General features: G+C 38.8%; 1 protein-coding gene and 1 long non-coding RNA gene across 6 annotated transcripts in view; one reads left to right on the top strand and one right to left on the bottom strand.

Annotated features, from left to right (window-relative positions):
* LOC113021170 (uncharacterized) overlaps positions 1-2,773 on the top strand; it is a 15,885-nt gene extending 13,112 nt beyond the window's left edge. The window contains exon 3 of the long non-coding RNA XR_013908624.1: positions 2,682-2,773. This is a non-coding gene — a long non-coding RNA (uncharacterized LOC113021170). The remainder of the gene's footprint in view (positions 1-2,681) is intronic.
* Positions 1-14,397, bottom strand: part of LOC113017541 (uncharacterized) — a 16,961-nt gene extending 2,564 nt beyond the window's left edge. Inside the window, exons 1-3 of one of the 5 annotated variants that reach the window (XR_013908618.1) lie at positions 10,497-10,621; positions 10,041-10,289; positions 7,393-8,033 (exon numbers count right to left, since the gene is read on the bottom strand). Coding sequence is in view for 1 of the 5 variants with exons in the window: in XM_080300442.1 (XP_080156568.1) it covers positions 7,764-8,033; positions 10,497-10,539 (313 nt within the window). In the remaining 4 variants the exon portion in view is untranslated. Of the gene's footprint in view, positions 1-6,511; positions 8,034-8,660; positions 9,110-10,040; positions 10,290-10,496; positions 10,636-14,037 lie in introns of those variants that run through there. The other 4 variants (XR_013908617.1, XM_080300442.1, XR_013908619.1 and 1 more) reach the window with 4 other exon arrangements.

The following is a 14,397-nucleotide window of genomic DNA, read 5'->3' as shown; positions in this document are numbered from 1 at the left end:
TTTTTTTTCAATTGTTAATAAACATCTTAATTCAGAAACTACATTTGGTGTTAACTTTTGTGATCTATTTGATCTGAAACATTTAAGTGTGACAAATATTCAAAGTGAGATCATGAGGGACTTTTAAATACAGACAGAAAAACTGGTGATGCCTAACCAAGTGGAAGTAGTAGTGGAGGGCAAGCTGAGGAAGATGGCTATAGTGACAGATGTTGCTATACCGAGTGACAGCAAAATCACAAAAAATGAACACGAGAAGCTGGAGTAATAGCAAGGGCTTAGAGAAGAGCTCAAGAAGACTGTTGCCAAAGTGCTTGCTCATAGGGGGTCATATGATTGTTGGGTTTTTCTCTGTATCTATGAAGCGCCTTGAGGCAACTTTTGTTGTGATTTGGCGCTATATAAATAAAATTGAATTGAATTGAATTGGAGGGAAAAGGCACCAGTGTTCCCAGTGGTAATTGGGGCACTCGGTGTAGTGCTCCCCAAACTGGGTGAGTGGCTCGCAGGAGATCCCAGAAACAACTTGCCTGATAGAAGGCAAGTTCCTAATTTTCTGTTAGGATCTCCACTAGTTATTCTCACATATCAGCCAACATAAAAAACAAAAAACAAAAAAAACAAACAATAAAAAACAGAAAAAACATTCAAACATCACATTACAGACAATATTCTCATTCTCGCATCTTTCCCGTTTGTTTTTTTGTTTTTTATTTGTTTACTTCTCAGTTGGTTCTTTCATTTTATTCCATTTGGTGAAAATATTGTTCTTTACATCAGAACTTTAACGTTACAGGCAGCTGAACACACCAGCAGGTGGAGCTAAAGGTCTCGTATTTCAGTTCTTACAAATGGTGCAGAAACGGATCCTGTGTGTTTGTGTATGTGTGCGTATATGCATGCCTTCAAATAAATTACAAGAATTAATAATGCTGCCACAGATGTGACTCTGGAAGAGTTCGTGGCATGGGAGTAAATAGAAAAATAGTAAACTTGCATTTATTAAATAGAGATGGTTTTTTTTTTTTTACATATTTACTACAACTTCATTTCATTTTCATGAGATGTTTAATATCTACAGCTGTTCAATAGAAAGAAAACTTAGAAGGCATTTAAGCTTCTGTTTCATGTCCATCACTATTTCTCTTTTTCCTCAGGCTCATATGGACTTCGGAAGTTCTGTGAGATTTTTTTTCTGTTTGAGTGAAGCAGGTCTCAGCATGTTCAGACAGAGCTGCTAGGACAGGAATGTTGCTGATACGCATCATACTGTGGAAACAAATGGTTTGATGATTCTATAACAGGGGTGTCAAACTCAAATACACAGTGGGCCAAAATTCAAAACAAGAACAAAGTCGCGGGCTAACGTTAATATTTATTGAAATATATTTATTCCTCCAGATATAAGAATGAATCTTTTCTTATGGACTCAAACACGTTTGAGTATTCAGTTTTTTCTGAAAAACTGAATATGGAACAAGCAAAGCTTAATGGTTTCTTTATAGATGGACAAACACAGAAGAAAAGAAGCTGTTTCAGAGCTTTTAAAGTGTGCCTGGGAGTGCTGTATCTTCTGATTCTCGCTGGAATCACGACACGCTGTGAGGAATTTTATTCCAATAACGACGGCAGTATTATTTCCACATTAGATATTTTTAAGCAACATTATTTGATGCTGCAAGTCTGCTATTCTTTCCTTCCTCTTCTGACTTCATATTTCCATTTAAAGCAACCGCCCTACAGTGTTTCCCCATGTGTGTTACACTGCTTCTGCAATATGACCACTGCTGAGGTTTTTTCTTTTTCTTTAATTGACAATGTAACCAGAGTAGGCATATCTTCTCCTTATATATCATCATATACATCGTTTTACAGTCATTTTAATGTTGTAAGCCCACTAAAGAATGCTAAGCTAACCATCTTCCTTATTTGACTCCTGAGACCTGTACCATAAAGCATTATTTTCAAGTTTAGTCCTAAGCTTGAGATCTTACAGGGGTTTGAGATCATTATATACTATGCAACTGCTTACTGAGCAATCAGTTCACTGGGAAATAGCGTGACCATGCCTGATCAACATCTACAAGCACTGGTGTGCTGTTAATGGGAGGATCTGTAGGTCTTAGATATAGTCTAAATGTTTGCTCTTTGCTTGCTCTCACAGCATTTAGCCTCAGATTGGAGCTGCAGCTGAAGGAATAAGGCTAGAACTAGCAACATCAAACAACATCAGACTGTTATTTAAATGGAAATGCAATTGTAGTTATAGTCAGTTCATCCTGTGATTCATGAAAATCAAATCTGTGAAACTGATATATCTTCTAACTCACCATTATCATTCATACATCTCTTCTTAATACTACACACACTATACTTTTCCTTTTGAGATACAGATGGTCTGTCTGTGGCAGCTGTTTTTTTCTGCTGTTTAATCTGTCCATATTTTCTAAAGTTATAGTTTAATCCTCTATGTTAAATATTCTAATCTGCTGTTAATAGACCTGTCCATGTTTGTTATTAGTCATATGCTAACCAATGTTCTTAGTCACTTAACAATGAATAACAAAATTAGTTTGGAAAAAAAGTGTGATGCTGATTTTTACAATAAAAATATGGCTGTATTTATAAAGTTGAATATTTAGATGTTTTTTTCGTTTTTGCTTTGTTTTATTTCTAAGCAGATATTTCAGTCACTTTGGAAAAAGAGCAGCTGCAGAACAAATACAACAAACTGAGCAACAATTACAGCCAACTGCAAACCCAACTTTTAGGTAAGAAAGTTGTGCCTCATGTGCAAATATAGCAGTACTCAGAATTGTATTTTATACTTGTTTTATTAACTATTTTCCTCTTAGGTCATGGAAGTGACTGCATATCAGTTGTAATATACTATTACTAAAAGTGTTCACTGAATTCAGGTGTTTCAATCGCTTTTATAGCCACAGGTGTATAAAATCAAACCCCGAGGCATGCAGACTGCTTCTACAAACAGTTTTCAGAGAATGGGTCACTTTCAGAAGCTCAGTGAATTCCATCGTGGTACCATGTTCAACAAGTCCATTTGAAATTTCCTTGCTACCTAATATTCCAGTCAGCTGTTAGTGGGATTATAACAAAGTGTAAGTGATTAGGAATGACAAATTCAGCCTTGAAGAGGTAGACCACATAAAATCACAGAGCAGGGACACTAGAGGCACATAGTGGTCACCAACTTTCTGGAGAGTTAATCAATACAGACTTTCAAACTTCATGCTTCCTTTGGATTAGCTCAAGAACAGAGCTTTATGGAATGGTTTTCTATTGCCGAGAACCTGGATCCAAGCATTACATTACTAAGCACAATGCCAAAGATATTTTAGACAATTTTATGCTACCAACTTTGTTGGAACAGCTTAGGGATATCCATTCTTGTTAAAAGATGGCAGCACCCAAAGTACATAGAGCAAATTCTCTAAAAACATGGATGAGCAATTTTTGTGTGGAAGAATTTGACTGGCCTGCACAGAGTCCCGACCTCAACCTAAAAGAACGCCGTTGGGGTTATTAAGAGTGGACACTGTGAGCCAAAAAAACAACAAACAAACCTCAAACTCTTGTAGCTGCAAAGGGTGGGCCAAAATCATACTAGACCCTGTAGATTAAGAATGGGATATCATTCAAGTCCATATCCATATGAAGGAAGACAATTGACTACTTTTGGCAGTATAGTGTATTAAAAAAAGTTGTAGTATGATGTGTTGCAGTTGAAAACCCAAACAGATGGGGAGCAACTGTCAATTTGTTTTGTTTTATACAAAATGCCCTTCCCGACACAACCCCAAAAGGATTTGTGTCTCTTCTGAGAACTGAACAGGGGATCTTTTGCTTATTAGGTGAAGATGTAAACCACTATACTATGGAGCACTTTAGTACTTCGGTTATTTTTTCCCCCCTTCTTCACAGTTTTTTCTTAGTCTTCCTTAAACAACAAGCAGTCTGAGGAGTGTCCAGAAAATTATGTGGGCTTTGTAAATAATTGCACAACTTTCTGTTGAAAACCTGTGATTAGGTGAAATGGTATCCATCCAACATTTGATGGACACGCTCTCATTTCTAGAAATCTTTTAACACACACACCCCTCCGCCCCCCAAAAAATATGACTGTACAGCGTTGGGACAAGGAAGCCAGACTGCAGTCTTATATGTGTCTCTGAAGCTTACAACAGCCCTGTTCAAGTATTGACCAAAACATTCATACATATGGTGCTTTTAACGCAAAAGTACTGCACGGTGATTTTCTTTTCACATTACTGAATTATTCACAGGAGCTGTGTTACTTGCATGTTGTGTTTTTTGTGCAATCACTTCATATTTTTGTAATATAGTGTACTCTTTCTGTGTAAAATCAACCACTCAGCTGCCAGCACACTAATCATGCCATGGCTATGCTGTGTGGCAGGCAGCATGTAGGACCAAATTGCAGGTCTAAAACACAGGAAGTTAACAGAAAATGGTAGCGTTTTTGCTGGACATAATAATACATCTATACAGGAAACAAAATCAAAAACAAGGAATTCGAAATAAGAAACTTAACCAAAAAGAAAAACAAAACAAGATACTCAATTCAGAGATGGTCTTTCCCTTTGCATCTAAATGGCCTCCTTGACTCCGCGCTCAAACCAGTGTTCCTCCCTGTCGATGATGTGTACATCCTCATCATTGAAAGAGTGTCCACTGGCCTGTAGGTGTAAATAGACTGCAGAGTCCTGACCCTAGTTTCAGGAGACATGACACCTGCCGGCATCCAAATCTGCTTACGTGCATCTTTTGCCCGTTTCTCCTCTACTTTTCTCTTCTTTTCTAAACTGAGAACCTGATGGCTTTGACCTTTTCTTGTCCATCTTCCATCAGTAATTTTGCACTCCAGCATCAACACTCAACCCCACAACATAAACTAACAGACTAATAGACCTACACCTTGTATATTAATTTTTTTTTCTAGGATTTTACACAACCGAGGAGAAACAATGAATATATAATGGGCTTGGATTAACAACATTATGAATGAAATGTGCACTATTTAGAAACAGCATGCCCCCTCTCCTTTCGACAGGTTGTGTTGTAAGACTTCAGCACAGCAGCAAGCAGGCACACCAAGGGCCCTCGCGCTCACTTTTCTCGTATATGTGTGTGAAAGAATTTAGAAAACACATCGGTCCAAAATTATTATGTCTATATCATAATGTCTTCAGTTTTTGTGTTTGTTGTAGGCTGTCAACGTTAACGCGTTATTACCGTCATCATGATTAACCCGACTAAATATTTCTTAACACAATCAACCCATTTGGAGCACAGAATGGACAAACAACAAATGCGTTGACAGACTTTTCAGGGATTTTAAGTACTTCTGCACTCCAGATGGATTAATTGCATTAAAATTTTTAATTGCGTTAATCGTGATGACAGCGTTAACGTTGACGGCCCTTTTGGTTTGTTTTTATTTCGTTTTTGTAAAGGCACGTTTACTCCTCGCAAATGGGCAATTGAAAACAGATCGGTGCCCATGCAATCCCCAAAATGCACTGGCATGATGTCGGGGCACCATGGGTGCGAGCAACTTCTTTATTTGGACTCAGCCATGATGCTGCCCCCACCACGATGCTGCCCTGGGCAACCGCCCATGTCGCCAATATCAAAAGCCACTCCTGGAGACAAGGGTGATAATAATAAAAGAACATAATTCCAGAGTCTGAAGCATATATGCTGGGTTTCAGACACAGTACTGTGACAAATCAGTGTGACTGATCAATGTTGCCAGTGCCAACCCTGAGGTCACTAGATTCAAATTTCACATTGCACACCTTAATATCATTTTAACATTTGATTTCATTATTAACACCATGTGTTTTTTTCATATTGTAAAACATGCTGCAAAACAAACTGAGGTAGACTAACTGTGTTATTTAAAGAAACACTCTGGCATTTTTAAACAGGCTAGTTGTCTGTACTGTGATGGATTTAACTTAAAGAACACTGTGTGACTGGTGCACAGTGGCAGTGGTTTCATGGTCAGAGTCAGGTTACATCGAGTGTAGCAGAGAGTCCATATGAATTTCAGGTGATGATGCTGAGATCAACTGACTAAATTCCACCTTCATACCAACTTTATACTAAATAGAAAAGAGCATAAACAGTGTACTGTCATTGTAGAGGATGGAAATCAGCCAGGAACACTCATGAAACATCTGCTGACATCTGATTAAATTTAGTTGTGTACATCCATAAAGAGCAGACTGTACACTAAGAAAATCTACTAGAGCTCTCAATAGAAATTATTATGAGTTATGATTCTTTTCCCCACACTGAACCATTACAACCAGTTTTAGGGATCCTCAAACTTGTGAATCCACTTTAATCCCTGATTGTACAAATTTTCCTGTTTAGAGGAAATCGTTTTAATTTTCTTTCTTTTTCTTCTGATTCAAGCTGAGTATAATTAGAATTTTAAAAAGTTAGACTGAAGTTTGTATTCTTATCTATTGATATTACTTTATCATTATGTTAATATAACACAAGGTTCAGTTAGCTTTGCACAAAAATAGAAATGTCCTCTAAAGAGCTACTTTTTACTTTCTCAGTTTGAACACATTTCAAAGACTGTACTTTTTTACTTTTACTTGAGTAAAGAAGTTGAATCAGTAATTCAACTTTTACTGGAGTATTTGTTAAAAGTAGTGTATTTCTACTTAAGTACAGAGTGTCTGTGCTTTTGTCAACTCTTACTAAAAAGCATGATAAATGATAAAAAATAAAAGAATAAGAAAGGAATAAAACACTACTGAAAATGAGAATATGAATGAAAAATGTAAATTTAATGATTTAAACTAAATCTTTAATTCAAGTTAATTATGTTATGGCTGAGTGTGCTCTAGGTTCTGCTATGAATCTGTGAGGTGACGGCTGTGCATTTAAACTGGGTCCATTTAAAAATAAAGGATTACACTCACAGTCTAAAGGAGATGTGGAATCTCTTTAGTTTCTCAGCAGAAAGGTAAAATTGATTCATTTCATTGATTGAACAGCTATTTTTGATGTGTGGTCTGTGTTATAGTAGATTTAATTCCAGAAGTATAAATGACTAATCAGAAGTATTACAACATTTATATATATTTTTTGCACCACCAAATGAGTACATATGCATTCCTGTGACTATGCAACATAAAGTTTGCACTACTATAACTGGACAGCTGCACTTCATTCGTTATTTTGCTTTGTAATATTACCCCTTTGGAGCTGTCTGACAACTAGGCTATAAATTCTAAGAAACTGTAAAACCGTTGCAAAATAAAACATTTTAAAGACAAAATCTAAACGTATCTGTTCTTAACCTCCTAGGACCTGGCGATGTGATGTGATGAAAATGTGGTGTCCACATATGTGGACATCACATTTTGGGTTATTTAGACCAAAATACTCAATTTTGCTCTACAGGAGCCTGATATCCGCTTACGAGGACATTATACTGCTACTGTTCTATCAAAATTTTAAATGAATATCCTCATATGTGGCTCTCATTTTTCTTAAAAACAAAAATAAGGTAAAAAAAAAAAATCTGGTAATTCTTTGTTTTTACATTCATCGGGCCCCAATATGCCCAAATATCAAAGAGAAATTAAAAATGCATGCCGTTGAAGAGTTCGGGTCTTATGAGGTTAAAGTAAGAAGTTTTTGTATATGCAATGTTTCATTATCATTTAGGGTAAGGTATAACAGAAATACTGCACCTTCACTTTGATTGAACTGCTGTTTCAAACTAGAAATCAGCTCTCTGAAGAAGTTTGGCTGATCCTCAAAACACTTGTGCTTGTACCAGTCCAGTTGCTCAGGGTGTTTTTTTAAAATGTTCTTCGCCCACTCCTGTCTTGGTTCCAATATCTTCTTGCTCACGTCACAGTAACCCATCTGAATGCCATCAACCATCAGCACACCAGCGAATTCTGAGATGTTCAGAACTCCGGAGGATCCAATGATAAAATAGTTCAGCGAGTGTTTCACTGTAGGACAATGTTTATAATGGTAGCAATTAATTCAGATGCACAAAAAGTATCAGAAATATAATTCATTTAGTTATCCAGGCTGCACCCTTTCTCTTGCCCAGTGACAGATCAGATAGACTACTAGATTATTCAGTCAAAAAAATCTCATTTAATCTGCACTAACAGAGACAGAAGGCTCTACAGCAGGACTGTGCAGCTTTTAATTTATATTTTGACAAAGATTTGGGGCTAAAGGACCAATGTGGCTGATACGCTTTGCATGTGCAAATTATCAAGAATGTCCAAAACTATTAATATTCAACTTAAATCTTAAAAAAAAAAAACGTATTTAATAGGTCACATCTGACATGAATAGAATAGAATAGAATAGTTTAGTTACCTTTTACCAAACGAATGTAAAATGAGATTTAAAGCAACTCCTACCCACAGCAGCGGTGACAATGAAATTCAGTTGTCAAAGTATACCTGATAAAACATGATCTTTTAAATTCTAGAAAATAAATATAAAAACTGAGTTTACAACATTCGGGCTAAAAGAGCTTTAAAGTGAAACAAAGCAAAAACTCAGCTTTAGGTCAGATGACTCTGCTGTCAGAGCTCAAAGGTTTAACGTTTTTTTCTTACCTGCGAATGAGCCATAGCACAGAAGAATCAAGAAAAACAGCTTCATGTTTTCTTTATCCATAATGTTATCATTGTTATTGCTCTTGTTCCCTCTAACATGTAAAGACCTTTGAGGTTAGTTTAACTTAAGCAGCTATTGCAGCGTCTACTCCTGATTTCTGCTCCTAATAATCTGCCTGCACTCGCCCACTTTCCCACATGCCTATACCTGTAATAGTCTGATATAATCCTGACTACCAGGAAAAAAAATGTTGTCCAATCAAAAAAAATTTAAATCCCCCAACGTTTGTAAGGTACGGAGCCCCGCAGGGGACATGGGAGAAAAAAAAAATTAAGGAGGAAAAAAAAAAGATTAGGGAGGAAAAAAAAAAAATTAGGGAGGAAAAAAAAAAATTAAGACGGACTTTTGCGAGCTCTCGCAAAAGTATTGCGAAAGCTCGCAAAAGTTTTAGCCGCATTCTTCGGAGGCCGCCAGCTCGAAGCCGAAGGTCGAGGCACGATGTGCCGGGAAAGCTGTGTTCCTCCCGGCTGTAGTAGGTCTCGACCTCCCGTTCGCTTCGAGCTAGTGGCCGCCAGCTCGAAGCCGACCGGGAGGTTGAGGCACGATGTGCCGGGAAAGCGGTGTTCCTCCCGGCTGTAGTAGGTCTCGACCTCCCGTTAGCTTCGAGCTAGTGGGTGTCAGATCTCCAAAAACGTCGGAGCACTTTTGCAAATATGTGATGTCTTGTAAACCGAGCAGGTATCTGACGTTTACACAACTACATTCACGCCTCAAAATATCTTAAAAGTGTATTTTGTGACCCAGAAAGAGTAATATTACAACTAAGTAGCTGCCGCCATTGTTGGAATTCAACTTTCGCGAGAAAGTTTTGCGAGCGCTCGCAATACTTTTGCGAGCTCTCGCAATACTTTTGCGAGATCTCGCAAAAGTCCGTCTTAATTTTTTTTTTTTCTCCCTAATTTTTTTTTCTCCCATGTCCCCTGGGGGGCTCCGTATTAAGGTAATTAGAAGACTGAAATAATTTTTTGGGAAAAATAAGTTTACATTTTTTAGATATCACATGTCCACTGCAGAGGACATTGGAAGGCCAAACGTGTAAAAATGAACTTTGATGGCAAACATTTTCTTCAACTCTTCACCAAGGAGAAGTTTGAACTCAAGGAACTGTAGTGGTTTCTTCCCCCAAAACTGCAAGTCACTGCTATACTGAAGCCACGAGTTGGTGATTGCCAGATCAAAAAGTAGAAAACTGCACATACTGTCAATTTCTGAGTGTGAGGGACCATCCTGTAGAAACTCAACATTCGGCAACAAGGTCCACGTCACCTATATTGGTAGTGTACTCAGCAATTGCCAGTGGACTTGGCACATGGACAAACCTTTTGTTTTTCTTAGACCATCTTGTGCGTCTGTCCTGAGGTTGATTGCCATAGGCAGAGGATGCCATGACAACTGTCCAACCACTTAATGACAGCAAGTTCAGGTCTGAGTACCATCCCTGATGCTCCTCCTTCTTTCTTCTTCAAGGGCTTATTCCCTATGATCTTCTTCATCAGACAACTCAAGATCTGGGTTTCCCTCATCAAACTGCAATAAATTTCTTTCTGCTTCTAAAAAGGACTCCTTTTCTGGTCATTTAAAAAAACAGAACAAAATGGAGGAAATGACTACAAATGTCCACTATGGAGGACATTTTTTAAACACTTCAATACTATACTAAAATGAAGTTAGAATTAAGCATACTATGTTTTAATGTGTTATTAAGAGACTTATTTAAAATATGCTAACAACATTCATTGCTAAAAATTGCTCAATAAGAAGTTTTATGCACTTACTTTTCTTCTTCCCATAAAATGTGCTTGCAGCGATGGCCGCCATGTTCCTTCATGAAAAAACTAAAGTTCCCAAAGCTCCACCCCTTCACATTTGGTATCATTGGAAAGCCCTAAATGTCCTCTGTAGATACCAAAAGGAGGCAATTCTGTAGTATGCAGTGCATGGGAGATATTCAGGTTTAGAAAGGTGCTCTACAGAGGACAAATTTGCATTGCTGGTAGTCAGGAGGATATACTGCTTCTTTAGAACACAGAACTGGAAGGATCAGTTTTGTTGTCATGGTCCCTGTGCCTCCCCGGCCAGCCCAGTGTGGCCACAAGTGTTTGTGGTTTTTCTCTCGCTCTCTCTCTCCTACCTGTCTGCCTGGGCAGAGCTCTGATTGGGCTCCTGCCCTTGGCCCACGCACCTGCAGCTGATCTCGAGCGAATTGCAGTTCTCTGGCTCTTCTTAAGGCTGGGGTCTGAGCTATTCGTCGCTGGAATATTGAGTAACCCTCGTTAGTATTGCCTGGCTTCCTTGCGATTCTACTGTTCCCGTGTTTGCCTTCAACTTACCCTCGTCTGTGTAAATAGGTTTACCAGGATCAGCCCTTTTGTGACCCCTGGACCCCGTGAGTAGGAGAGTGAGCTGCTTGTGTGGAGACTGTTTGGACGAGGAGCAGAGCGAGTGCGAAGAAGTGTGTCTCCCCAGCCTATTGATCCCCGGGACCCTGGTGTCCCCCCCCCCCCCCCCCTTCATGTGTATACAGCGCACCAGTGTGATTAATAAAGTGTCGTTGAACTGTGCTACCTCAGTCTGCGCCTGAGTCCGTTCCACTCCCGTGACATTTGTTGTAACACACTGAGAGCAGGGTCCCAAAATACTTAAAAAACAGTGTCTCTTTATGATATTCTGATTTTCTTCTAATTATGTTCTTTCAGCTGTTCATGTGTCTATGGTTTGTTTAGCATGTATGTATTTTATTTGAGTTATTTTCATAAATTCAAGATTCAGTTTATGTTTAAAGAGTGTACATGACCTGCTGTTCCAATAAATAGGTAAATAATGTTTTGATTTATGAATAATTGTAACATTGATAATAGCCTGATAATAGCCACTGGTTATCAGCAGTCCACAGGGATTTGTCTGCAGAGGAGCAGAGCTCAGCCAGTCTTCTTCCTGCTGATTAGCCAGCTTAGTCTGGCCTTTAAAAAGGCTTCAAAATAAAAAGGCTTTCATGGAAATTTCAGACCTTGTTTTTTTCCATTTTAAAAGCTGTTTTTATTAAGCCATCTGTCTTTTTTAAATTTAAATATATTCTGATCTGTCTGCACTTCCCATCTTGCCTCTACCTGCCTCCAGTGCATCCCAGTTTCACATTTTGTCACATTAAAGCATTGTTAAAAAACGCATTAAATCGACTTTTTACCTTAAAGTTCTGCACACAATACCCCATAGTGTAAAAATGAGAAACATTTGCTTAAAATTCTTGCAAACCTAGTTGAAGTCTCAAGTCTTGTTGAGTCCTTAAGGTGTTTTGAGCATGATGTTACAAGCTTGGCGCACCTATTTTGGGGTATTTTCTCCCATTCTTCTTTCAGGATCTCTTCAGCTCCCTCAGGTTAGGGGAGTGTCAGTTATTCTTTAACCCCTCAACAACTAGTGTCTCATATTACACAAACACAGTTTTTCTGAGTTTTTGAGACTTCTGATTTAATGACCAAGTTTCTCTGTAATGCGGAAACAGAGCACGCTGTCCAGTCTGTGGATTAGACCATACCAGCTTCAGCTCATTGATCTCAAACACCCTCTTCTCCACACAATAAACTGCTCTACAAGTACAATTTGTGTTTGTTGGCTCATTGGCAAGAGTTCACTGCTCCATCGCTTAGTGCTGCTTCATCTACAGTGGAATTTATGGTTCAGAGAGCGTGACGCATTTGCAGTCTGCTCCAATCCAGGGACTGCCCGTCTGCCTGCAGTGAGCTGTGTTACCAGATGGGGGCAGTCTACAGACTACGTGGTAAATCCTATTTGGATTAAGAATTATATCATTACAAATCATTGAACTCCATCTAAGCCTCAGTTTTCATCTTTACCACCAACAGCTCCTAGATTGCAGGGGGGCATCTTGTCCTAAATCCTCTCACCCCTGCAATTCTGTTCTGCCATCATGGTTCATCTCAGTCTATTTGCTAAATACATTCATTTTTCTATCACAATAAAATGTTCAGTTCTTCCACGCAGGGACGTGCAGAGAGGTTTAAAGGGGCGGGTGCTCAAAGTTAAAAAGGGGCACATTGAACCAGGCTGAATAACAACAACACACATTCATCAAGAATCTAATATGGGCAACAAGGCAAAGCCCCTAAGCGCTTCACACTACATTCAGTCATTCACACACAGGCGATAGCAAGCTACATTGTAGCCACAGCCACCCTGGGGCGCACTGACAGAGGCGAGGCTGCCGGACACTGGCGCCACCGGGCCCTCTGACCACCACCAGTAGGCAAACATGGGGTTAGTATCTTGCCCAAGGATATTTGGCATGCAGCCAGGAGGCAGCCTGGGATCGAACCACCGACCTTTTGATTAGTGGCTGACCTGCTCTGCCACCTGAGCTACAGCTCAGGTGTCCATCTGAGAACAAGGCACAACTTGCTATTGCAATGAACTATAATTTAATTATCCACACCTAACAACTCCAGCACTTAATCTAAATGATGACAGAAAAATGTTATAGCCCTGCTTTTAGTAGCCTCACACAGCTCCTACTGTTTCCTCCTCATGTCCTTACCAGGCATGTCTGGAAAATGTTATATCATGAGTAATATTTTTTTTAAAAATCCATCTAAATAAAACACACACATGCACGCACACACAGTGACATTTTAGACCTTCTTCAGAATACTGTATATACTATGGGCATCACGGTGCTGATCCAGAATCCTTACATTATTATTTATTACTAGAGCTACAATAATAAAGCAATGAGGAGGGGGAAGTAATAAATATGAAATAATGTATTTATGATGATTCCATTTGTTTCACTATCCACTCTGTGCAGGGGCAAAGCTTATTACATTTTTAAACTGTAGAGATACAATCATTTTACTGCTGTAAAATCCAAATTTTGTCTTATTTAAAATATAAATCTAATATAATCTGCTTCTTAATGTATGTTCTTTAAAATACAGCGTGTGTTTTTTAAAATATTATAATAATGCATAATTATGTGGACATGCATATTAGATCGTTTTTAGTGAAATATAATCCCTCCAGAAAGGCAGGAAAAGCCCGGAAACTTACTTTAAAACTAAATATGTTCCCTAAAACGGTGACAGAGCTACAGACCCATGACAGCCAGGTAGCCAGCAGCTATGACCAGCACTACTTGTGCAGTTAATAAAAGGACAGGTAATGTTTGTCGCGCTGTTGCACACACAGCACGCTCGTTTGTTTCAGTTCGTCAGTTGCAACAAGACAACTTACCAACGTGTACGTAATAAGCTAATACTCCTGGGTGCTACACACTACAGTGTACGCTGTACACCTACTTACTGGTTTTGTCGCATCAGTCTGTGTCTCTGAGTTAACTTGTGTTTCTCCTACAGCTCCGGACCGCAACAAATGCGCGTGCTCTTTGTGAGCTCGTTCCCGGCTCGTAACCAGCGCGTTCTGCCGTCAAGGGCGATCATTGGTTAATAGTGATCATGTGACTGATGCAAGCCAGATCCTTTTATTTAGCAAAACTGTGATTAATAGTTAAATATTATTGTTGAGGAGCACCGAAAGGACTCCGCACGCACACACACATTAAAAAAAAAAAAAATAATAATTTTTTTTTTAAAAAGTTGCCTCAACAAAAGGGCACTTTGGGCACCCATCAGGAAAGGGGCGGGTGCTCAAGCCCCTCTAGCC

Source organism: Astatotilapia calliptera, chromosome 4, assembly GCF_964374335.1.
Source record: "Astatotilapia calliptera chromosome 4, fAstCal68.1, whole genome shotgun sequence".
NCBI lineage: Eukaryota > Metazoa > Chordata > Actinopteri > Cichliformes > Cichlidae > Astatotilapia > Astatotilapia calliptera.
This window is presented reverse-complemented; position numbering and strand designations above follow the sequence as displayed.